Source organism: Puma concolor, chromosome A1 (genome assembly GCF_028749965.1).
Source record: "Puma concolor isolate L17-30 chromosome A1, mPumCon1.1.hap2, whole genome shotgun sequence".
Taxonomy (NCBI): domain Eukaryota; kingdom Metazoa; phylum Chordata; class Mammalia; order Carnivora; family Felidae; genus Puma; species Puma concolor.
This window is the reverse complement of record NC_141667.1, coordinates 65,709,759-65,733,711: the sequence shown is the minus strand read 5'-3', so window position 1 is coordinate 65,733,711 and position 23,953 is coordinate 65,709,759. Positions and strand designations below refer to the sequence as shown.

General features: G+C 49.1%; 1 protein-coding gene across 3 annotated transcripts in view; it reads right to left on the bottom strand.

Annotated features, from left to right (window-relative positions):
• HRH2 (histamine receptor H2) overlaps positions 1–23,953 on the bottom strand; it is a 78,534-nt gene that overhangs the window by 38,753 nt on the left and 15,828 nt on the right. For 2 of the 3 annotated variants that reach the window (XM_086720233.1, XM_025924882.2), the window contains exon 2: positions 16,710–18,288. In XM_086720233.1, the coding sequence (XP_086576359.1) occupies positions 16,710–17,785 (1,076 nt within the window). In that variant the 5' untranslated portion in view covers positions 17,786–18,288. Of the gene's footprint in view, positions 1–10,777; positions 10,969–16,709; positions 18,289–23,953 lie in introns of all 3 variants that reach the window. The other variant, XM_086720223.1, reaches the window with a different exon arrangement.

Below are 23,953 nucleotides of genomic sequence, written 5' to 3'. Positions count from 1 at the left end.
GTTAGGTAAACTGCCCAAGGTCAGAAGCTTCCAGGCACCCCGACTCCACCAGACTCAACCACTCCCAGAGCCGTGGCGGTGACTGATGACCATCACCAGGAGTTAGTTGTTGAGGGCAGGCCAACGTGCCAGGCGCTTCTCCCTCTTGCTAGTCCCCATTGCCATTGCTGCCCCCCACCATCCAGGCCGGCAAGGGCACAGATGATTCCTTAGGCCCCAGACAGAAACAGCAGTGAGAAAGTCTTAGGGTGTTTGGCATTCAAGAGCCCATGAGAGCAGTCCCCCACCACCCAGAGAGGAGGGACCAGCTGGGGGCTGGGCCAGGAGCCTAGAGTTAGGTGGGAGAGTAGGCCCTGCCCCTGCCGCCCTCCCTTGGGGTCACTGGGGTGACTGGAGGTGAGGTGGGGGTCACTGAAGGACGAGTGTGGGGGTCTGAACGCACAGGGGCTTGTGCCCTACTCCCAGCTGGAAGCCAGGACAAGGGAGGGATCCCTTGCACCCCAATTCCTCTGCTCCCATGGGGGGTGCAGGGGGTCCCCCAGATCTCCTGGACCTACGGTGAGCCCCAGCACATGACTGGGATTTGAGGCCTGCCTGCTGGGAGAGGTCCAGGGGGCTGGGAACCTGCAGCAGAGGCCAAAGCCCCTGAGAGAATGTGGTTGGTCTTCGGCAGTGCCAGATAGAGCCCAGGAGTAGGTCAGCGGTGTCCCCGGGCCCGACCATGGCGCAAACACCATGGAGGGAACCTGGCAGGACAGGTCCATCGCGGTCCAGAGGGTGCTGTGGGGGGTCAGACAGCCCGGGGAACTTCGCTTACCCTGGTGGGAAGGAGATGGTTGGGGGCGGGGGAGGAGAGTGGAGACGATCTCGTATTGAGTTGGTTCAACTTCCGAAGTCACCACGTTTACAGCTGGAAGTGACTGAGCTCTCGCACCTGGAAAGCATGCGTTTCTCCAGCTTTCACGAAATGGTCCACGGGCACCCAGAGCGGAATGCAGCAAAGAATCTTACAGCTGGGCAGGCACAGGGCACTAACAGCCCTGTTCCTTTCTCCAGCCTGGGACAGAGGTGCTGTAAGGACCAGCCTCACTTTTCAGATGGGGACAGAGTCCTAGAGAGGGGAGGACTTGCTCAAGATCAACCAGCCAGCACAACGGGGAGATCAGCCCTCAGAGCTCTCTCAGCAGACCACAGCACTACACAGCATCGCATTGCCCACGAGTGTACCCCTCTCCCCACGCTGTCCCTTTGCCCAGAATGGCACCTCTGCTCCTCAGCTTAGAAAATTCCAACTGTCCTTCAGGAGTCAGCTGAGACGTTCTGAGACATCACCTCCCTCTGGGCCCTTGGTAAAGGAAGAGTGGACGAATGAATCAGTAAGACTTAGCAGCCCCCAAAACAGGAGACATGTGGCTGAGGAACTCAAAGTGTGTCACCTCTTGTTGCCAGGATATTAAAGCCACGTTGGCTCAGGAAAAGCCTGAAGGGAGGAGAGAGCCATGATTTCAGGGATTGCATAAGACGGCAACAGACATGGGGTTTCTCTTTGACTTTCCATTTGAATGTTCCCTTCCAACAATGATTAAGTATTTATAGATACTGTGTTTCCAAAATCAGTGTGGAAGTTCCCTGAACCCTCTGGGCATTGGGACTGCCTTGCCGCCCGTCCCAAATGTCCATCCCTGGGTCACAATGGCACGTGTTCAGTCCCGGAATGAGGAAGACCGGAGTCTCATCCACGGGCCTGTGATGCCCAAGCCTGTGACCCTCCCACCAAGCAACCTCCTGCACAATCCGTACAGAGAAGCGGACCCACCGAGGCTTTGTAGAACCACTTTTTGCTACTTTTTGCCAGTTGGGACAAACTCCCCTGTCCCCTCCTTTCTACCTCTGGGCAGAGAGTAAGTGGTCCACAAACCCCAGGAGAGACTCAGGGGCTGTGGACACCCTGAAATGCACAGTGGGTCTCAGGCATTACCCTACTCCTGTCCCCCAACGCTGCCACACACAGCCCCCTACGGGTTTAATGAACACCCAAAAGCTGAGAAGCCTGTGACCCACTGCTGTTTCTGTAGGAGCAGTGGCAGCTGGCAGAAATCTTAGCTCTCTTTAACAGATGAGGAAACTGGGGCTCAGAGACGGATGCGATCTTCTCACGGCCACACAGCCAGTCAGTGGCAGAGGTGACGAGAAATCCAGATCCCCCGTCTGCCAGGCTGGGGTTCTTTCGGCAGCCCCGCCGTGCACCTGGTCTGCACCCCTACCTGCACTCACCGCTTGGGTCGTGACAAGGACACATTTTCCTGAATTTGCCTCCGTAACTCAGAAGGATTCATTAGTATGAAAAACATGTTCTTCGCTGCCCTTGCCAGAAGATTCTTGACACAAACACACTGGGGGTGTGGCATAAAATCTCTCCCTTGTTAAGCATTTATATATAATGAGGGTTGAAATGGTCCCTTGAGACTGATCCAAGCCCCCCATTTTCGGAGGAGAGATATGAGGCTCGGGGGTCAGGGCCTGATTTGAACAATTCAGTGGCACAGCTGCGATATGAATCCACAAAGCCTGCCTTGAACTTTCCAGCTGCTCCTCTGTAGAGGGGTGAAAGAGAGGAAGGAAGGAAGGAAGGAAGGAAGGAAGGAAGGAAGGAAGGCTACCACTTACTAAGCATCTACTCTATGCTAGGTGCTTTGTATAAATTGATGCTGAGCCTTATTGCTATCCCCACAGGGAGACATTTTCATCCCTGTTGTGCAGATGAGCAAGCTGAAGCTCAGAGAGAGCAGGCCATGGGCCTGGGGTCACAGAGCCCAGCAAGTGCTGGGGCTGGAACTGACACCCATTTCTTTCCCCCACACCAAGGGCTGGCAGCAGGCCAAATCGCCTGAAGGCCAAACCCAGCCTACCAACCAATTTTTGTTGAAACGGTGGTGGTGGTGGTGATAGGGGGGAATCAATAGAAGAATAACATTTCAGGACTCGTGAAAATGATATGGAATTCGAATTTCCGCGTCCATAATAAAGTTTGATTGGGACACAGTCATCCCCATTCATTTACGTGTTGTCTGTGGCTGCTTTCACGACGAAAGAGCAGAGTTGAGTAGTGGCGACAAAGAACATACGGGTTGCAGAGCCCAAACTATCTACTATCTGGCTCTTTGCAGGTAAGATTTGCTGACTCCTGCCTGATGCCGTGCAATTTCCCGGGGAGCCTGGAAAGTCCGCAGGGCTTCCCTTGTCCCTGCGCAAGGGCGTCAGGGCTGAAACCCGGGCCTCCTCCTGTTTGCCAAGCTGTATGCCCTGGGGCTGGATCCCCTGGAGAGGGGACCTTCACTCATTTGTTCACCTGGAGTGTTCACCCTCTTCTTATGGGGAGAAAGCTACTAGCAGTGGCCCCAAATGCACAGTTCCCCTTCCCTCCTCATCACAGCCCCTGGGAAGGCAGCCCCAAAGCATGTCCCATCAGATCTGCTGCAGAAGGAGTGGATAGCGAAGGTGGGGAACAAGCAGGGGTCTGCATGAAGCCAGAGGGAGGGAGGGGGGATGGCCTGGGCACAAGCTGGGGCTTCTAGCTGGCTTCAAAGGCACAATTCCCAGGGAGTGAAATGAGGAGTTCTCTACCTTTCAAGTGACTCCTGGGAAGTCACTATTTATTCTCCTTGACTTTTAAGGCTGTAAAAGGCTTCCCACCTCCTCTCTCTCTCTCTCTCTCTCTCTCTCTGCTCTCCTTCCCCTAACTTCCTCTCTGGGGGTAGAAAGGAATCTCATTCCCCAAATGCTCAGAAGAGACAGAAGATGAAAAGGATTAATTTCTTGCTGTAGCCTGTCTGCTCTCCTGCAGCTGTGCTGAAGCATGAGCACTGCAGGCCTGGGAACGGGTGTTCTGGGCAGGTGGCAGGGACAAGGGGAGTCTAGGGGTCCATGATACAGCCTCATGCCTGGAGCTCCCCAAACAAGGGCTATAAATGGCCAAAAGCTTCCATAAAGCCCAAGCGCTTTAGTGAATGGGACCATGGATGCAGGAGGGGTAGAAGGAAGAAACAGAGGGAAGAAAAGAAAACACAAAACAGAAAGGAAGAAAGGAAGGAAGGAAGAAAAGGCAGACAGAAGGAACCTGGAAGACATCATGCTACATGAAAAAGCAGGGCACGACAGACCACACATTGTATGAAATGTCCAGAATAGGCAAATCTGTAGAGATAGAAAACAGATTAGTGGTTTCTTGGCTGGGGGCCGGTAGGGGATTGGGATCGGGAGGTGATCGCAAAAGGCTACAGGGTTTCATTTGGGGGGTGATGAAAATGTTCTATGATTGGTTGTGGTGATGCGGCACGGCTCCGTGAATACACTAAAAACCAGTGAATTGTATACTGAAATGGCTGAATTGCGCAGTAGGTGAAGTATGCCTCAATAAAACTGTTATGGGAAAGGAATAAAGATGGAAGCTGGTGTCCAAGATGGCGGCGTAGGAAGACCCTGAAATCGCCTTCTCCCATGGACACACCAAGTCTACGGTTGCACATGGAACAATTCCTGCTGACAAAGGATGGAAATGTAGCAGCACATTTCTGTCCACAACAAGGCATAGAAGGGCCACATCAAGACAGGTAGGAGAGACAGAGATGCAGTCTCACCAAAAACCTCAACCCCGGCGGGATAATTCACAATACGGGAAGATCTCATGGGTCTGGACTCTCTCTCTGAGGAGAGAGGGGTTTGTGCTACACATTGGGCACCCCAACCTGTTGCACTTGCACTGAAGAGATGAGGCCCCCCAAACATCTGGCTTTGGAAACCAATGGGGCTTACGTCCAGGAAACCTGGGGTCTGTGGAGACGAGATACTCCTTTGAGGGACTTATGGCTCATGCACGGACTCACTCATCAGGGGACCAGCAGAAAGGCAGCAGTTTAAGCGGTGACTGGATTGTACGTGCAAGAGATGCATTTGCGAACCTAGATTTTTTTTGGGGGGGTAGGGGCAGAGGGAGAGGGAGAGAGAATCCCAAGCAGACTCCGCGCTGTCAATGCAGAGCTCGACGCAGTGCTCGATCCCAGGAACAGTGAGATCATGACCTGAGCTGATATCAAGAGTTAGATGCTTAATCGATGGAGCCACCCAGGCATGCTGCAGCCACCCAGGCGGGCTGCATTTGCTAATCTTACAGTATTCGCCAGAGAGGGCAGAGGTCAGTTAGGACTTTGGGGATGGAGGTGCTGGTGAGCGCCATTTTTGCATTTTCCCTCTACCTTGCTAGCACAGCTAGGTAGGCCCCAGCCTCAACACTCTCTGACAGCCTCATTAAAGCTGGTGGGCAAGTGCAATCCACATGGGGGATACCCCTCGATCACCTGCCCCTTGTGGCCAGAGGTGCTTGTGTTTCCGGGCCCCATGGGACCCAGACAGTTTTGGGAAGGCTACTATACCCAGGGCACTGCACAGACAGCAGACTGAAACATAAGTCCCACCTGCCTCTGAAAAAAGCCCATCTACTTGTCCTAGAGCTTTAACCCGAGGGACAGGCTTTAGGTTTGCCAGACATCTAGAGGCTACCGAGGCACTCTCAGGGAATGTAGGCAAGGAGAAAGCCTTCCCTCGGCCTTTACACAGCTCACTGGCATCTCTTAGAAAAGAGCTTACACACTTGCCTGGAGCCCTGAGTTTTGCAACAGTTGCCCATAGGACACCTCCAGATTTCGTGGTCTGGAGGCCAGCAAGGTTTACAATTACAGTCCCACAGGACTATATATATTTGCATACTTAAAAAGCTGCTGCTTAAGGATCTGGCTTCCAATCAGCCTGAAATTAGGTGTTGCCTATGATTACTCCTTTTGGAACACTGGCAGGTCTGGGCATACCTTCAACAACAGAGGCCTATCAAGAATAAATCAGGATGGGGCCCCTGCGTGGCTCAGTCGGTTAAGCGTCTGACTTCAGCTCAGGTCATGAGCTCACGGTTTGTGCTGGCAGCTTCAGATTCTGTGTCTCCCTCTTTCTCTACCCCACCCCCATTCACGCTCCTCTGTCTCTCTCTTTCAAAAGTAAAATAAACATAAAAAAAATTAAAAAAAAGAATAAATCAGGCTACTCAGACAATCACAAAGGTTTGAGGGACAAGTAAGAGCTGGGGCAAGGTTGAATGATAAGGTTCATTTCCTGTATAAGGCAACTCTTTCAAGACTGGGGGAGGTAGTTGTTTTGACTACTACATGGAAACAAACACAGAGAGGCAAGCAAAATGAGGAAACAGAGGGATATGTTCCAAATCAAAGAACAAGACACAAAATGTCAGAAAAAGATCTTGATGAAACAGAGATAATCATCTACCTGTTAACGAATGCAAAGTAACGATCATGAAGATTCTTAGGAGAAGGATTGAAGTGAGAACTTCAATGAAGAGACAGAAAATACAAGAAAGTACCAAACAGAAGTGACAGAGCTGAAGAATACAATAATGGAACTGAAAAATACACTAGAGGGGTTCAAGAGCAGACCAGATGAAGCAGAAGAACAGATCAGTGACTTGGAAGACAGGGCAGTAGAACTCAGCAAGAGAGAAAAAGCATTTTAAAAAGCGAAGACAGTTTCAGAGACTTATGGGAGAACGTGAAGCAGAGTCACATTTGCTTTATAGGGGTCCCAGAAGGAAAAGAGAGAAAAGGGCAGAAAATTTGTGTGAAGAAAAAATGGCTGAAAACTTCTCTAACCTGGGAGCAGAAACAAACATCGAGGAGGCTTGGAGAGCTCCAGATAAGATAAAACCAAAGAGAATCACATGAAGACGCATTATAATTGAAATGTCAAAACTTAAAAAGAGAATCTCCAGAGGAGCAAGAGAAGACGACTTCCTGCATACAAGAGAATTCCCATAAGATCATAAGCTGATTTCTTGGCAGAAACTTTGCAGGCCAGAAGGGAGTGGCATGATATATTCAAATTGCTGAAAGGAAAAAACTTCCAGCCAAGAATACTCTACTCATCAAGGTTACCGTTCAGAACTGAAGGAGAGATAATGAGCTTTCCAGACAAGCAGAAGTTAAAGGAGTTCATCACCGGTGGCCTTACATGAAATGTTAAAGGGATTTCTTTCAGCTGTAAAGAAAAGGCACGAACTAATAACAAGGCAATACATGAAAGTAAAAATATGACCAGTAAAGGTAGTGGATTAACCATGCATAAAGCTAGTATAAAGGTTAAAAGATAAAAGTAGTAAAACTAACTAAAACTATAATAATTAGTTAAGTGATATACAAAATAAAAGAATGGAAATATGACGTGAAAATCATAAAACATGGGGGAGGGATACGGAGTTTTTAGAATGCACTCAAGTTCAAGTTGCTATCAGCTCAAATGAGACATCTGTATACACTGTTCTATGTGAACCTCATGGTAACCATGCGGCAAAAACCTATAGCAAAACATAATGAGAAAGGAATCTAAACCTAACACTAAAGAAAGGCATAAAACCACAAAGGAAGAGAGCGAAAGAAAAAGAACAAAAACAGTGAGGAACTATAATACATCCAGAAAACAACTGACAAAGTGGCCGTAAGTACATACTTACCAATCAGTGTAAATGGGCTAAATTTTCTAATAACAAAACATAGAGTGGCTGAAAGCATAAAAATAAGACAACTATATTCTGCCTACAAGAGACTCACTTCAGATCGAAGGACACACACACACACACACACACACACATACACACACACACTGAAAGTGAAGGGGTGAAAAAAGATATTCCATGGAAATGGAAATGAAAAGAAAGCTGGTTTAGCTCTACCTATATCAGACAAAATAGACTTTAAAGCAAAGACTGTGATAAAAAACAAAAAAGGGCACTATGTAATGATAAAGGGGTCAACAAAACAAGATGGCAACACTGATAAATATGTATGTGCCAGCAGAGGAGCACCTAAATATATAAAGCCAATACCAACAGAGAAACTGACAGCAATACAATGATTGTAGGGGACGTTAAAACTCCACTTTCATCAATGGATAGATCATCGAGACAAAAAAATCAACAGAGAAACATTGGCCTTAAATGACACATTAGGCCAGATGGACTGAAAAGATATATACAGAATATTCCATCCCCAAACAGTGGAATCCACATCCTCTTCAAACACGTACGGAACATTCTCCAGGGCACATTACATGTTAGGCCACAAAACAAGTCTCAATAAATTTGAGAAGACTGAAATCATATCAGGCATCTTTTCTGACCACAACGGTATGGAACTAGGAATTAATTACAAAAGGAAAACTGGAAAAATCACAAATACATGGAGATTAAAAACGATATTACTGAACAACCAATGGGTCAAGGAAGAAACCAAAGGGAAAATACAAAAAAAAAATACCTTGAGACAAAGGAAAATGGAATGACAACAATCCAAAATTGATGGGATGCAGCAAAAGCAGTTCTAAGAGGGAAGTTCATAGGGATACAGGCCTACCTCAAGAAATAAGAAAAATCCCAAATAAATAATCGAACTTTACACCTAAAGAAACTAGAAAAAGAAGAACCAATGAAGCCCTAAGTTAGTAGAAGTAAAGAAATAATAAAGATCAGAGCAGAAATAAATGAAATAGAGACCAAAAAAAGAAAAAAAAAAAAAAAAAGACCAATGAAACTAAGATATGGTTCTTTGAAAAAGAAACAAAATTGACAAACCTTTAGCCAGACTCATCCTAAGAAAAAGGGAGAAGGCTCAAATAAGTGAAATAAAAAATGAAAGAAGGGAAGTTATAACTGATAGCATAGAAATACAAAGGATTATAAGAGACTGCCAAGAACAATTATACATTAACAAACTGGACAAATTGGAAGAAATGGATACATTCCTAGAAATATACAATCTTCTAAAACTGAATCATGAAGAAATAGAAAACTGGAATAGACCGATTACCAATTGTTAAAGAGACTGAATTAGTAATCAAAATCCCCCCCTCCCACTCCCTCCGAAAAATCCTAACAAACAAAAGTCCAAAACCACACAGCTTCACTGGTGAATTCTACCAAACATTTAAAGATTTAATACTTACCCTTCTCAAACTCTTCCAAAAAATTGAAGAGGCGGGAATACTTCCAAACTCATGTTAGGGCCAGCATTACCCTGATCCAAAATCAGACATGGACACCATAGAGAAAAAGAAAATTACAGGCCAATATCCCTGATAAACGTTGATGCAAAAATCCTCAACAAAATATTAGCATGTCAAATTCAACAATACATTAAAAGGACCACATACCATGATCAAGTGGGATTTATTCCAAGGATGCAACCATGCAAGCATGGTTCATCTCAAATTAATCAATGTGATACACTACTTTCACAAAAAAATGTATAAAAATCATATGATCATCTCTGGGGTGCCTGGGTGGCTTAGTTGGTTAAGCACCTGACTCTTAATTTTGGCTCAGGTCATGATCTCACGGTTTGTGGGTTGAAGTCCTGCATTGGGCTCTGCACTGACAGCATGGAACTTGCTTGGGATTCTCGCTCTCCCTCTCTCTCTGCCCCTCCCCTGCTCATGCATGTTCTCTTCTCCCTTTCTCTCTCTCAAAATAAATAAATAAACATTCAAAAATTCATGATTGGGGCACCTGGGTGGCTTAATCAGTTAAACGTTCGACTTCAGCTCAGGTCATGATCTCGTGGTTTGTGAGTTCGAGCCCCGCATCAGGCTCTGTGCTCACAGCGTGGAGCCTGGAGCCTGCTTTGGATTCTGTGTCTCCCTCTCTTTTTTCCCCTTCCCCACCCCTGCTCACTCTCTCTCTCTCTCTGTCTCTCTCTTTCAAAAATAAATAAATATTAAAAATTTTTTTTAAATCATGATCATCTCAATAGATGCAGAAGCATTTGCCAAAATTCAATATCCATTTATGATACAAGAAAACTCTCAAGAAAGTGGGTATACAAGGAACATACTTCAATATATTAAAGGCCACGTATGACAAACCCACAGCTTACGTCATACTCAACAGTGAAAAGCTGAAAGCTTTTCCTCTAAGATCAAGAACAAGACAAGGATGTCCCCTCTTGCCATTTTTATTCAACACCATATTGGAAGTTGTAGCCATAGCAGTTAGACAAGAAAAAGAAATTAAAAGCATCCAAATTGGAAAGGAAGAAGTAAAACTGTTGCTACTTGCTGATGACATGATACGATATCCAGAAAACCCTAAAGACTGCACCAAAAAACTGTTATAAATGAATTCAGCAAAGTTGCAGGATACAAAATCAACATACAGAAATCTGTTGCATTTCTCTACAGTAATAATGAACTATCAGAAAGAGAAATTAAGAAAATAGTGTCTTTAACAACTGAATCAAAAAGAATAAAATACCTAGGAATAAATTTAACTAAGGTGGGGAAAGACCTGTACACTGAAAACGATAAAACACTGACCAGAGAAATTGAAGACACAAATAAATGTCAAGACATTCCATGCTCATGGACTGAGAGAATGGACATTGCTAAAATGTCCATACTGTCCAAAGCAAGATTCGATGCAATCCATATCAGAATTCTGAGGGCTTTTTTCACAGAACTAGAGCAAATAATTCTAAAATTTGTATGGAACCATGAAAGACTTTCTCCAGCCAAAGCAATCTTGAGAAAGAAAAACAAAGCTGGAGGTATCACACTCGGATTTCAAACTATACCATTATGCTACAGTAATCAAAACAATATGGCATTGGCGTAAAAACAGACATAGATCAACGGACCAGGATAGAGAGCCCAGAAACAAACCCACACCAACCTGTAAGCAGTGGTGGGGTGGGACTTCTACTGGGGCTCCCTAGTTCCACACCAGAAGTAGGAGAATACCCCAGCAGCTTTGCTGGGTAACAGCCAGGCACAGAGGCAGAGGTAACAAAGCAGCCAGTGGGATTCCAGTGTGCAGGGGGGCGGCCGGGCCCCTTCGTTAGGGGGGAGCTGCTCTGGGCACCTCTGCAAAAAGCACCATAAAGGCTGTTAAGAAATGCTGGAATCAGTGTGCCAAAAAGTTAGACTACTTTAGAACCCAAACGATAAGAGTAAACAAAGCGAGGCTCTTGGCGGGGTAAGCTATGGGAAACTTCCTTTCTGAGCAACACTCCTTAAGAAGAATGCGCGCACGGCTCCTGGAACTCTTTCACGCCAGCTGCATCCGCAGAGGCCGAACTTGGAGCAGCAGATGAAGTCAACCCCCCACTCTCTTGCAACGCCAACCTCTGGCCAAACCCGGACATGCCGGGGAGACATCACGGACAGCCACAGAGCAGCAGGCGGTCGGGAACCGTGGCCTCCCACCCCTCTCGGAAGCTCCCTTTCTATGCCCTCGGTGCAAGTTACCTCACCTCTCTGGGCTCCTATGTAACACGGCCAGGGGAAGGGCTGGGTTACCGTTAGGGGTGTCTTCCCTCTCCAACACCTGATTCAGAGCCTGTGGTTGGCTTCTGCTGTGAGGCCCGCCCCTGACACCACTATTTGGAGGGAGGCCCGTTGTGACATCCAAGTTAGAAAAGGGAACCAGGAATTTCTGCCTCCCACTAGTTCCTGGAACTTCCCTCTTTGAGTCTTGGTTTCCTGATCTCTGAAGTGAGGGCAGCATTATGCACCTCTTAGAGTTCTTGGGAAACCAGAACTAGATATTTACGCATTCATGCATTCGTTCATCCAACAAATATTACTGTGCCCATCCTATTAGGGATACAACAGTGGACAACACAGACACGGTCCTGCCCTTGGGGAGCATGCTGTCCAGGGGTGCAGACATTAAACACACAGAAGGCATCAAGAGGAATAAGATAGTCTGGACTGAGGCAAGGGTGCGTGGGGTACACAGCCTGTGAGGTCAGGATGAGACCTTTGTGTTTTATTCCAAGAGCATCAGGAGTGGAAATCTGCTCTCTGGCTGTGGAGGGAGGGAGAGCAGATGGGGAGGGGGGCCTGAGCGGACAGCTGACCAGGGGCCTCGGAGAAGAAAGCACCTTGCCCTCCTCGCCTTCCTTTGCATCTCTTCTCCCAGGGTCTTTCTTGAGCTCTGACTCCAGCCTGCAGGTGCTCTGTCGGAATGAGGAAGCGCCACACCCAAGCGAGACTGTTGATACTCCAGGTGCCCGTGAATATTATCTCCCTGCCCTCAGAGATTACCCAGAGCAAATGAGCATGTAGAAAAAGGACCCAAGAGCCCTGGGCAGGGGCCCAAAGAACTCTGTCTACTCCTAGCTCCTCCAGTATTTGCATTGGACCTCAGATAGGTCACTGGCTTCCCGGTGTCCTCGTTTCCTCATCTGGTATCTATGGGACTAGCACTGAATTCAGGCTAAATTTAAGTCCAGGTAGCATTTTAGCATTTTACTGTGCAAACACCCCAAGCTTTGGGGTCAGACAAGCTCGGGCTGGAATCCTAGATTCCATGTTTGAGGCTGTGTGGCCTGACGCTGGCTACTTTGCTTCTGGAAGCCTGCAGCTGGCTGAGGGCCCACACTCTGAGAACCACTGCCCTAGAATAACACCCCTCAGGGAGGAGGACCTGTGATTCGCTCATTGCTATGCCTCAAGCAGGGCTGGCGTATAGCAATTCCTTGCTGTGTGCCTGGGGAGTCGGGGCGCTGAGAGGTTTGTTTTGGCAATGGCAGAAGTGGGTCGAGGGTGGGTGTGGGCCGTGGGATGTTGGCAAGAAACAGGAAGAGGGTAGAGCTTCTAATGCCAGGTGAGGAGCTGGGCCTTGTGGTAGCTGAACATGGTCCCCAGAGATGTCCACATCCTCATCGCTGGAACCTGAGCACGTTACCTTATGTGGCAAAAAAGAACTTCACAGGTGTGATTAAGTCAAGGAATTCGGGACGGAGAGATTATCCTGGATTATCCTGGTGGACTCTAAATATAGTCACAAGAGCCCTTATAAGAGAGAGGCAGGAGATGTGGCTACAGATGGGAGAAGGGGATATGACAAAGGAGACAAGAGGGACAAGTGATGGGAGAGAGGGGTCATGAGCCAAGGAGAGTAGCTGGAAAAGGCATGGAAGTGGATTCTCCTCTGACGTCTCCAGGAGCAACCAGCCCCATCCACACCTTGATCTCAGACCTCCCAAACTGTTAAGAGAATCACTCTGTGTTGTTTTCAGCCACCAAGTTTGAGGTCATCTGCTACAGAAGCCCTAGGAAACGGCTGCAGACCCCTCTATCCAGGAAGAACAGTGGAGGCCACTGAGTGGGGCGGGGCAGCACATGGGGAGAGGTGACGGGGGTGGGGTGAAGGCAACCAGTCAGGGGCAGGAGAGGCCACAGAGAAGGGAGGACGGGCCAGCCGGGCCCCTCCCTCCTAGAGTCTCCCGTTGGCTGGCACCCTGGCTGACCGTGTCCCTCCCTGCTCCAAGGGCAGGCCCAGGTAGTCCCTTCAGAATTCTCAGCTCAGACCTCCACCCACCTCAGCAGTGATAAGGGCCTTTGGTCAGGTCAGTGCTATCGGTCATCAGGGAAGCTGGGAGCCAACCTGATGGAGGGCCACATGAGGCCCTGATACCCTGGCAGTCTCAGCGTGAAAATCAACCTTCGGCTGTTCTTGGCCTCCTGCGCCCCCCGGTCCCCACCATCGTGTGAAACCCTCCAAGCAGTTCACCATCCTTCTCTGCCAAACCCCTCTGCCCCCCGTTTCCAAGGCCTGGAGAACAGAGCATGGCCACAGCCACACAGAACATGTGCTCTGAAGGCTTTGGCTCTGTGGCCACTAGGCGTGATCGGGGCAGGCGCAGCCTGGCTTCAGCTTCAGAGCCCCTCTCCCAGGGTGGCTGTGAAGGTCAGAAGAAAAGATGGGCATACACAGGGCGCCCAGCACCCAGAGGACAGCCAGTAATGGGGGCTGCTATCTCTCTACTCAGAATGTGGCTCAGAATGTGGCTTTGGCTGACACAGTAGCTTGCATCACTTGGGCCATTTACTTCACTTTCCCGAGCCTCACTTTTCCCATCGGTAAAGCGGAGATTAAACAAGCACCTACTTCATGGGGTTGTGGGAAAAGCGAAATGAGGTCACGAGGCCGAAAGTACCACCCTGGATGAATAAGGTCTTTCCCGTCCCCGTTTAAGGCTCAGCTCAGAGGTCTACTCCCTGGGATGGGCTCCCTGGGCCACGAGCCGCCTCATCCAGGCACCCAGCACGCTGGGTTGCGATCCTTGGCAAGTGCTGCACTGAACCGCTGCCTGTCTACTCTGCAACCAGACCATGAGCGATTACAGGTGGTGAGACCGATGCTTGGGGTGGGGTGGGGTGGGGGGCTTGCTTTATGTCCCTTTGCACCCTTAGCACCCAGCACAAGGGTGGGGACAGGATGCCCACAGAATGATCACACACAGAAACAATGGCAAACATGTAAAGCTGGCACCCAGTGGGTACCCAGTGTCAGCTCTTGTGGCTGAGTACTTACTGAATGCTGTTCCCTAAGGATTAGGGGTGAAGACAGCCTATAAACCAGGGGATCACACGGGTAAGAGCAGTGGCTAGTGGCACGCATGACTATACTGAATTGTGTCAATGGGCTTCCTCAGTGTCTAAGCCCTTTTTCAAGGTCTACGCCCCGTGTTTTGTTCTTTGCTTCACGAGCTAAATTAGCTTTGTACTCGAGGTCGCTTTCTGAATGAGGGAATGTGGATGGACATGGTCAGAAGGGGTCTTACCCATCGGGGCCAGATGTGGAAGTCTTTAGATCTGCATGTTGGAGAGACATTGCTGGGTGGTTTGGGGGACGGATCTGAGACGGAGAGTCTCAAGGTTAGGAGGTTGGAGCAGGAGCAATGAGGCTTTTTCCAGAAGGCTAGCAGTGGAGGGGTGGAGAGCCCAGGATCCAGGTCTATGGTGGGACACTCCATACCTGGCTGCTGCCAGGACCAGAGGGACCATGAGGCCCAGGGGTCCAGTTGGGCCGTTTTGCTCCCACAGCACTCCCCAGGGATCAGAACCCAGAGGGTGTGGGTCTGCAGCATCCGTCCAAGCTTTTCTCAAGTCCGATGCTCAATTATTGAAAGGAGACAAACGTCCCATTGGGGTTGTAAAGCCTGTTCACATCTCTTGGCTCACTTGTGCATCGGGCAACCCTGGGAGGTGAGTAGGGCAGGCTGCATGAGGATGGACCCCACACTCTATGCGATGAGGAAACTGAAGCCCAAGAGGGACAGGGACTTGCTCAAACCGCAGTGCGAGTGAGGACAAAGCTGTGACCGGGGCTATGCAGTTGACTTTCCATCCTGTTCATCGCAATAAATGCCCAAAATGTCACTTCTGCATCTCCAGTGCTCAGCACAGTTCCAGGCATGTGGTGGGAAGTTGATAAATGTTTGCAGATAAATGTATGTATGTATGTATGTATGTATGTATGTATATGTGGATGGATGGATGGATGGATGGATGGATGGACGGATGGACAGGTGTATGTATGTATGTATGTATATGTGGATGGGTAGATGGACGGATGGACAGGTGTATGTATGTATGTATGTATGTATGTACAGATGGATGTATATGTGGATGGAGGGACAGATGGATGGAATGGTGGATGGGTCAGTCACACAGACCAGCATTCTGGCATGGTCTGTTGGAAGAGTAAGGAAAGCAACATCTGTTGAGCACTGCAATGTGCCAGGTGTTCTACCAGTGCCCATTCGTTCACCCCTCTCAACAGCTAGAGCTCCCCCAGACCTGTAAACACCCTCTCCGTGCAGTGGGTGAGCTTCCTCAGAGCCACTCAAGTGTTTGATGGGGTTTCCCTTAATACCCCGCATCGGCTTTGCCACCAGTGCATTTATCTACAGCTCATTCTGATCCTGTTTTATCTTTTCAGCCTGGATACCTCTTGGAGGTGGAATCCTGGGGTGTCCTCTCTCTTGCATCTCCTGTACCCCAACATCCAATGCTCTCCGAGCCTATTTTTTTTATAGCCTCCTAGATTTTGCTCTATTCCCTTCTCCTCTCTCATGGGCCAGTGCCACACCCCTCTTCACCGATGGCCCCTTCTCATCCCTCTTGTCCACACCTTACAGGGAACCAGAGCTCTCTATACAAAGCACAGAATTGCCTGGGTTACCCCCACCCTTGCTTCTAATCCTCCCACCTTCCCCTTAGACCTATGGTATAAGGTCCAAGCTCCTAGCCTGACCTTCAAGGCTGTGCCTTCCCAATTTGGCCAGTCCTCTTTCTCTTCTGACCCGGGTGCCCCTAGCATAAGAGCTGGTGCATAAGAGATGCTCAACGAATGTGGACCGAGCTGGGTTTGTGGTTACTCCCCAGGTGGCAGCATCAGCGCATGGCCATTTGAAGGTGGTCCTGGAAAGCCTGGGTGAACACTTCAGATGACAAACCAAGTGGCAGAGTTGGGCTTCAAACTCAGGGCTCCTGATTGTAAGGACAACGTAGCTAGAAAAAAGGGTCCATAAGTTCTGGAGTCAGAGGGCCTCTGTCTAGGTCCCAGCTGAGTGGCCCTGGTCAGGTTCTTTGAGATTTAATGTGGTCCTTTAAAAACGAAGGTACAAGATTCTACCTCGGGGGGATTTGGGAGGTTTTGCAAAACCCACGAGGTTTGCAACGTGCTCACGAAGAGTTCCCAGCACAGAACGTTCAACCAGCACCTGGTGAACAGCCGCCACCTAAGGGTTACCACTAGCGGGTCCCCCTCCCCATGCACTTGTCCTGCATACAAATGGCTGGGTGGTTACCTGTCTGTGGCTCCTTGAGGGGCTGTGACCTCTGTCCCACTCCACACCTGGAGCTTCAGGGGCTTGTCTTCCTGCCGCGTGGGTTCTCGGCTTTGATTCCTGGCCAGCTGAGAGCTGCCAGACCTCAGAGTAGTGTCGTGGGCATTGTGGCTGGCAGGTCCGCAGCGGAAGAGCTGCTGGTATGCCGTGCGGAAGTCTCTGTTTAGTGTGGCGTACAGGATAGGGTTCAGGGCCGAGTTGGCATAGCCCAGCCACAAAACGACGGCTTCAAAGGCCTCGTTGACGGCATCATCCCCTCTCAGCCCACGGTAAACAAACACAGTGAAATAGGGGAACCAGCAGATAATGAAGGCTCCCATCACGGCGGCCAGTGTCACCGTGGCTTTGTGCTCCCCGATGGTAGCTGCCTTCCAGGAGCCGATCTGGTGGATCCTCTTGGCCTGATCCCGGGCAATCTTGAAAATGCGGTAGTAGGTGATGCACATGACCAGCAGAGGCAAGTAGAAGGTGACCAGCCCATCCACCAAGCCATACACCAAGTTGACCTGGACTTTGCACTTGGGGATGGTGTGGTTGAAATTGCTGGTCTCATTCCTGCTGTTCCACCCCAGATGGATAGACAGAAAGGACAGGGTGATGGAAATGACCCAAATTAAGACGAGAGACACAGCCACTCGGACTGGGGTGACCAGTACAGGGTAGCGCAGGGGGTCCGTGACAGCGCAGTACCGGTCGAGGCTGATCATGAAGAGGTTAAGGATGGAGGCCGTGCAGAGCATCACATCCAGGCTGGTATAGATATTGCAGAAGACCTTGCCGAAGCTCCACCTGCAGGATAGCTGGTAGAAGGCTGAGAAGGGCAGCACCAGGAGGCCAAGGAGCAGATCAGTGATGGCCAAAGACACAATGTAGCAGTTGGTCAGACTGCGGAGCCGGCGGTTCAGGCCCACAGCCAGGCAGACCACCACATTGCCGGCGACGGTGATGAGGATGAGGACAGCGAGGACCACGCTGACAGTGATCCTGCATGGGGGAGAGTCCAGACAAAAGGAAGAGGCTGTGCCGTTAGGTACCATCCTGGAACCTCACGGCTCCTTCCTCTGCCCACGGCCCCTGGCTGCTGCTCGTTCAGCTCCCCCGGGTGCCAGTTATGTCAATCACTGGGCTCTAGGCTTCCGGGAGAGCCAAAAGAAAATGTCCAGACATGGGGAGGCTACGATGACTGCCGCAGTACTGCTTTTCTAGAAATAAATAGAGCCGTCTCCGAGGAGGTATTGGGCATGAACATGAATGAAGAAGAGCGAAGGAAGAGAGAAGGTTCTTGGTTCAAATTCCAGTCCTCGAATTACCCCCCGCAGAGCCAGCTTCCTCCAAGGACTGAAGCAGGTCTCCACTCTCCAGGTCTTGCATAGAGACTGAGGCACCAGAGCATGTGTCTGGAGGTGGCTTTGGTTTTATGCAGGAGAGATCACGTGGAGATGTGGCCACATCGTTCTCCATAGCTGATGGATGCTCCCACCCATGCGACGGGGGTCAAGGACTGCTGCGTCTGCCTCTTAGGACCATTGGAGAACAGGAGCTGAAAATGCAAGGGTCAAGTGTTGAACACTTTGCAATCAGACTAAGAGCGTGACTGATTCAAGGCGAATCCGTCTAGACCTCGATCTCCCGGCGAGGCTCCAGGAGGCACAGGGCCAATCTGGACACCTCTCCTTAGGAGGGACTGAGGCAATCAGGATACACAGTGGGAGGAGGAAGGGAGGCAGAGTGCAAGGGACTGGACCACTGTGTCACCTAGTGAGATACGGCTGGAGTGGATACTTATACGGGAGAAAGAAAGAACTAAGACAGAGACTCTAGACACAAGAACAGGGACTGCATTTGCTGTTCACTGCTGGTCCCCAGTGCCTGACCCCACAGGGAGGCATTAAGCATCTAATGGATAAATGATAAAATGAATGAATAAATCAGCAAACGTAATGAATTTACTCTGATAAAGCACTGAGAACTTGATGCTGTGGGTTTTACAAAACGTCACCACACAGTAAGCCAGGAGCTGACGAAGTTTCTCAGGAGCAGGCCAGGTAGTCAGTATTTTCCGCCGTGCAACCCCCAAGGTCTCTGCTGCAGTGACTCAACTCTGTCACTGTAGCACGAGGGCACCTACACAGACAAGGTGCAAATGAATGAGTGTGGCTGCGCTCCCAGGAGGCTTTACTATGGATGCTGAAATTGGGAATTTCACATAATTTTCACGTGTCACCAGTGTTCCTCTTTTGATTTTTTTCTAACTCTTTTTAAAAACGATTTCCAAACTATTTAAAAATGTAAAAGCCATCCTGAGCTCACAGGTTGCACAAAACCGGGCAGAGGGCCAGATTCTGCCCTCTGTCATAGTTCGCCAGCGGCACCTGCTCTAAACGTCTCTCTAAATCTTACTTTTCTTATATAGCAGCACACGTCGTCGGTCAGCCAGCACAGAGCTCACTCAGCCTCTCCAATGGCTGCACAGCAGCCCGTGGGGTGGCTGGCCATGGTTATTCTATTATGCCCTTATCACGAGTATTTTGGTGGTTTCCAGTTCCTTCCTCCCTCCCTCCCATCCTTCCTACCTTCCTTCCACCTGTCCCCATGCAAACCCCACTTCAACAGAATGGCTGCACACACAATACTTCCTGGTTAAATCCCAGAGACTCCCTCCTACTGGCGGCATCCTATGATCCCAACTGATGAAAACAGCTAAGGCCCTGATGATTCCCTTTCACACAAGCTGATCCTGATTTTCCAGACAGCAGCTAGCAGGCAATCTACCGCAACCTGGGAGCGTGCAGAAATCAAGCTGACGGTAGACCCCCTCTCAGAAGCAAGCTAATCGCCATGTGACAAAAATTAAGCCTCTCTTAGGCTCCGGCCTGGAGCGGTTTTGCAACCTGAATACGAGAAGCATCATTTAATCGTAACCACTGTGTTGGTGCAAGGATCACGGCCTCTTGGTCACCTTCTGCCACTCCAGCTGGTTCAACCACCAGGCCTTGCGAGCTGGGCCTCTGGGTATTATTTTTAGAAGATCTTTTCATTACATAAATAACACAAGCAGCATGGCTCTCACTGGTACATTTAATTAACCGTGGGGGGGATAGCAGCAAAGCTCTCTTTTTTGAGCATCCCTGTCTCCAAAAGCAATTTTTTTCTGAGTCTCTGTATACCTCTTATACAGGTATAGGTATTTGTGCCCTGGGACCAATGTTTTCATTAGCGTTCAGGGTTTTCAAATCTGAATCGAAGCAGTCTCTCACATAATTCAAGCTTCATCTGCCCTCCCTTCTTTCCTTCTCTTCCTTCTGTCTGTTCTTTTCAGCAAATATTTCTTTCAGAACGTAACGTGCCAAATGCTGCTCTAGGTGCTGGGGGCACAATGATGAACAGAGCAGCGGCAGTTGCGTTTTTCAGGACGTCTCAAAGAAGAACCACTCTGCCGAGTTTCTATTTTACAGCCCAGGTCCCAGAAGTTTCCGGTGACCTCTCGTGAAGGCAGGTGAGCATCTGATGGATATGCGTTCGCCTGGAGCTTAATCCATCCTGTGCCTTCTGCGTAGAGTGACTGCCCTAGAGGGCCACGGCACCACAAGATCATTATCGTTATTTTCATCATCACAGCTAACACAAAAAAAAAAAAAAAAAAAAACACACAACACTTTCTTGAGCTTTCCTTTCAAACTTCCAAAGCAATGACATGCTTATGGCAGTAAACCAAGTATACTTGAAGGGTATACAGGAAGGGTCAACGGTTTGAGTTATCGCACACCCAGACTTTCATGCCCAGAAGGTGACTGCTGCTGACGCTTTGGTATGATGGGGGCCTTCCAGTCTCTTCCCCGTGCTTCTACTTGTACACAGGCACACACACTACGCAATCCTGAGCGACCTCCTTTCCCTAATTTCTTCATTGCATAAGGATGCCCCTGTAGGTCACTTAGACCTAATTCGTTCTTTGGAGAACCTAGGCTGTGGCAATATATCCTCTGTCACGCTAAGATGTATAAAGGATTCTGTGCCGGGGGGGGTTGCAAGAGGCAAAAAGTGGGAAACGATCAGAGTGCCCAGCAGCAGGGGATGGCTTGAGACATTACAGCACCTCCTTACTGTAGGATAGCCCTGGGCATGGTGAGATCCCATATTAAATGAAATACCATTTCATCCTCACAATAACTCAAGAGTGAGCGAAATCACTGCTCCATTTAATGTCTGAGAGACGGAGGCTCAGAGAGGCCAAGGGATGTCACAGCCCTAGCAAGTGAGCAGAGAGCCTGGATTCAAACTCAGCTCACACTCCTCAGCCTGCCTTACATGCCTGTGCTTCGATCAGACTTCAACCCATCCTTCCAGCTGGATCTCACCAAACACTCCTGTACTTGTCTCCTAACTTTGCCATTGAGGCAACCCAGGCTTTCCCCAGATGTATTAGCCCTTCTCACACCTGCCTTTGCTGTCTCCCTCACCTGGAGCTCTGCTCTTTCCTGTATTCACTTTAACTACTCTCCTTTCAAGGCACCGCTCAAACACTCTGGAGCTTTCCTGAATGCCTGTACTTTGTACCAAGTTATACCATTGGCACCTGCTACCTTATAGTATAATATGTCTTTGTGTTTGCCCTCCCCACAGGGCCTGGATCTTGCCCACCTCTCTCCACCCCCTATCCACCCATCCACCCACCCACCCGTCAACCCATCCATCCATCCAACATTTTCTATTGTCCATGTAACAGGAGAGGTACAGGGTATGTGGAGTGTGTGAGTGTGTGCGTGTGTGTGTGTGTGTGTGTGTGTGTGTGATTTCCCCACCTTGGAAATCTACAGGTATTCACCTCAGAATTCAGTGGGTCCGGTGAGCGTCTGATGGGCCTATTTCTCCCCGCATTTTATGGTGAAAATTTTCACACGCAAAAAGTTGAGAAAACAACACAATCTTATCTAACACAGATCTTATCCAACTGTTCACGAAGACCAGATAATCATCTGTTCTACCTCTTATTCAGTGTGTGTGTGTGTGTGTGTGAAAATTAATTGAAAGTCATTAAAACAGACTCCAACCACTTCCTCTACTCATCTTGCACGCTGACCGCGGATGTTACAGCTGCGAGTCGCACGGCTTCCTCTCCTCATCTTTGTCTTAATAGCCTTTGAAAAGGCACCTTTGGGAGAATTTGCTCAGGGTGGCAGTACCCTGCACTGCCCCCGGGGAGGCTTCTGACCTTTACCTGCAGTGATCACCTAGCAGATGCAGCCATAACAAAGAGCGAGGCACTGCGGGGGCATGCTGGCCAATTAGCCTTCCAGAGCAGCCCCAGCCCAGCGTGATAAATGCACTCACTGCACTCTCTGATGTCTTTCAAACCCACCGTGCTGGGCTCTGTGCGGGAGGAGGTCTGATTGCTCTCCATTACGAGCTTCGGTTGGTCTCTAAGTTTAGATCCTTGACGTGACATTCAAGGTTCTTCGTGACCTGGTTCTGTCTTCTCTCTTTAGTCTCAGCTTCTGTCTGCCATGTGCAATTTTGTGTCCCAAGACAACACTTTGAGAAATGCAGTGCAGGTGACATTGAATTCCTCCTGGTTTTGAAAGTCCCAGGCCCATCCTGACTCAGTGCCTTTGCACATGCTGTTCTCACTGCCGGGAATGTCCCTCCTCTCTTCTATTGACTGGTGAGTCCTCGGTTTTCCTTCAAGGCCTGGCCTCCTCTGCTATCTCGTCCAGAAGCCCAGAAGCATTTGTTTTGCCCCCTCACTTCTACCTCCCACTTACACCCACCTCTGGCACAGGCTTGTGCTTTCTGGGGCACACTGGGTAGAATGCTGGGTTTTCAGTGTCCCCGGAAAACTCTCCTTCTAGGGGGATCCTTGGTGATTCAGCATCACAATGTGTCTCCCCAGGAACTGAGTTGTGGTGGGTGGGATCCAGAATATCATTTCCCTCTGCATTCCTCCCACACAGCACAAAGAATACGGTCGAGGGCCACCCCACCAGCACAGTGGTAGCCCGGAGACAAACCCAAGTCTACTTCATGCCTCAACTTCCCTCTCACTGTTCCTCACAGAAGAAATGTCACTGGTTGTACATTCTGTTTGCTAACTAGAGGGATGAGGCCATCTAAAAAAGCCACTAGTCTCGAGGCTCAGGTCTCCTCCTTTCAAATTTTATCAAACTGAGTCCAGCATTTTCTTTTCTCTTTTCACTGGGAAGTAAAATGAAGTTCCTCTTTCAAGGTTTACGTACCTGAGTTCCAGGCACAGCCACCTGGGGAGCCGGCATTGTGCAAGCTGCCAGCAATTTGGGGGAGATCAGTTAAGGCTTGGCTGATTGGGTTTCTCACTTGGCCTCACAGATGAATCTGATTTTCCAGGCAATAATTTTATACTAGGAAAAGAAAACGGTATTCATCAGACGACCCCTGTATGCTAGGTACCTTCTGGGTGAACCAGTAGGCAATCCTGTGAAGAAGGGTGATTTGATCCCCTTATTCTGCAAAAGTTGACACACAGAGAAATGAAGGAGAGTCCCAGGGGCTGAGAGCAGGGACTTTGGACAGATCAGGGTTCTAATTCCAGTGCTGTCATATAAAGGCTTTGTGACCCTGGGCACTTTCCTGCAACCTCTCTGAGCCTTAGTTTCCTCATTTGTAAAATTTGTAAAATAATATGCCCTCCTTCACGTGGTGGATGTGGAAATGCACAGTAAGAGTCTGTAAAACACTTACTGTCTGGCACATGGTAGGTTCTCACCAAATGTTATCTGTATTATTGTCTAAAGCTGCACAGCCGGGAAATAGCATTCACGAGCACCTGAGTGCCTTCCAGGGGCAGACACTGTACTGGGCTTTTAAATACAGCAGTGGGCATGACAGAAACATCTAGAAGCTTCTGTTACAGTGGGGGAGACAAATATTAAGTAATTCACTGTAGCATTGCTCATTTAATTACAGTTCTGTTAAGAGTTATATATAGAAAGGGGAGATAGAAAGGCAAAAGCTATATATAGAAAGGAGCCCAAAAGATTATATAATGGGGGAGCTGCCCGGGTCCAGGAGTTAGTTACTGAAAGCTGGAGGAGATATTTGAATTGAGACGTTAGATGCCAACTCAATGAAAATGGGGGGCAAACAGGTTCCAGACCGAGGGAACAGCTCCCACAAAAGCTCCGATGTAAGGCCTCTGGGGTAGAGGGGGAGTGTAAGCGTAGTGATGTGAC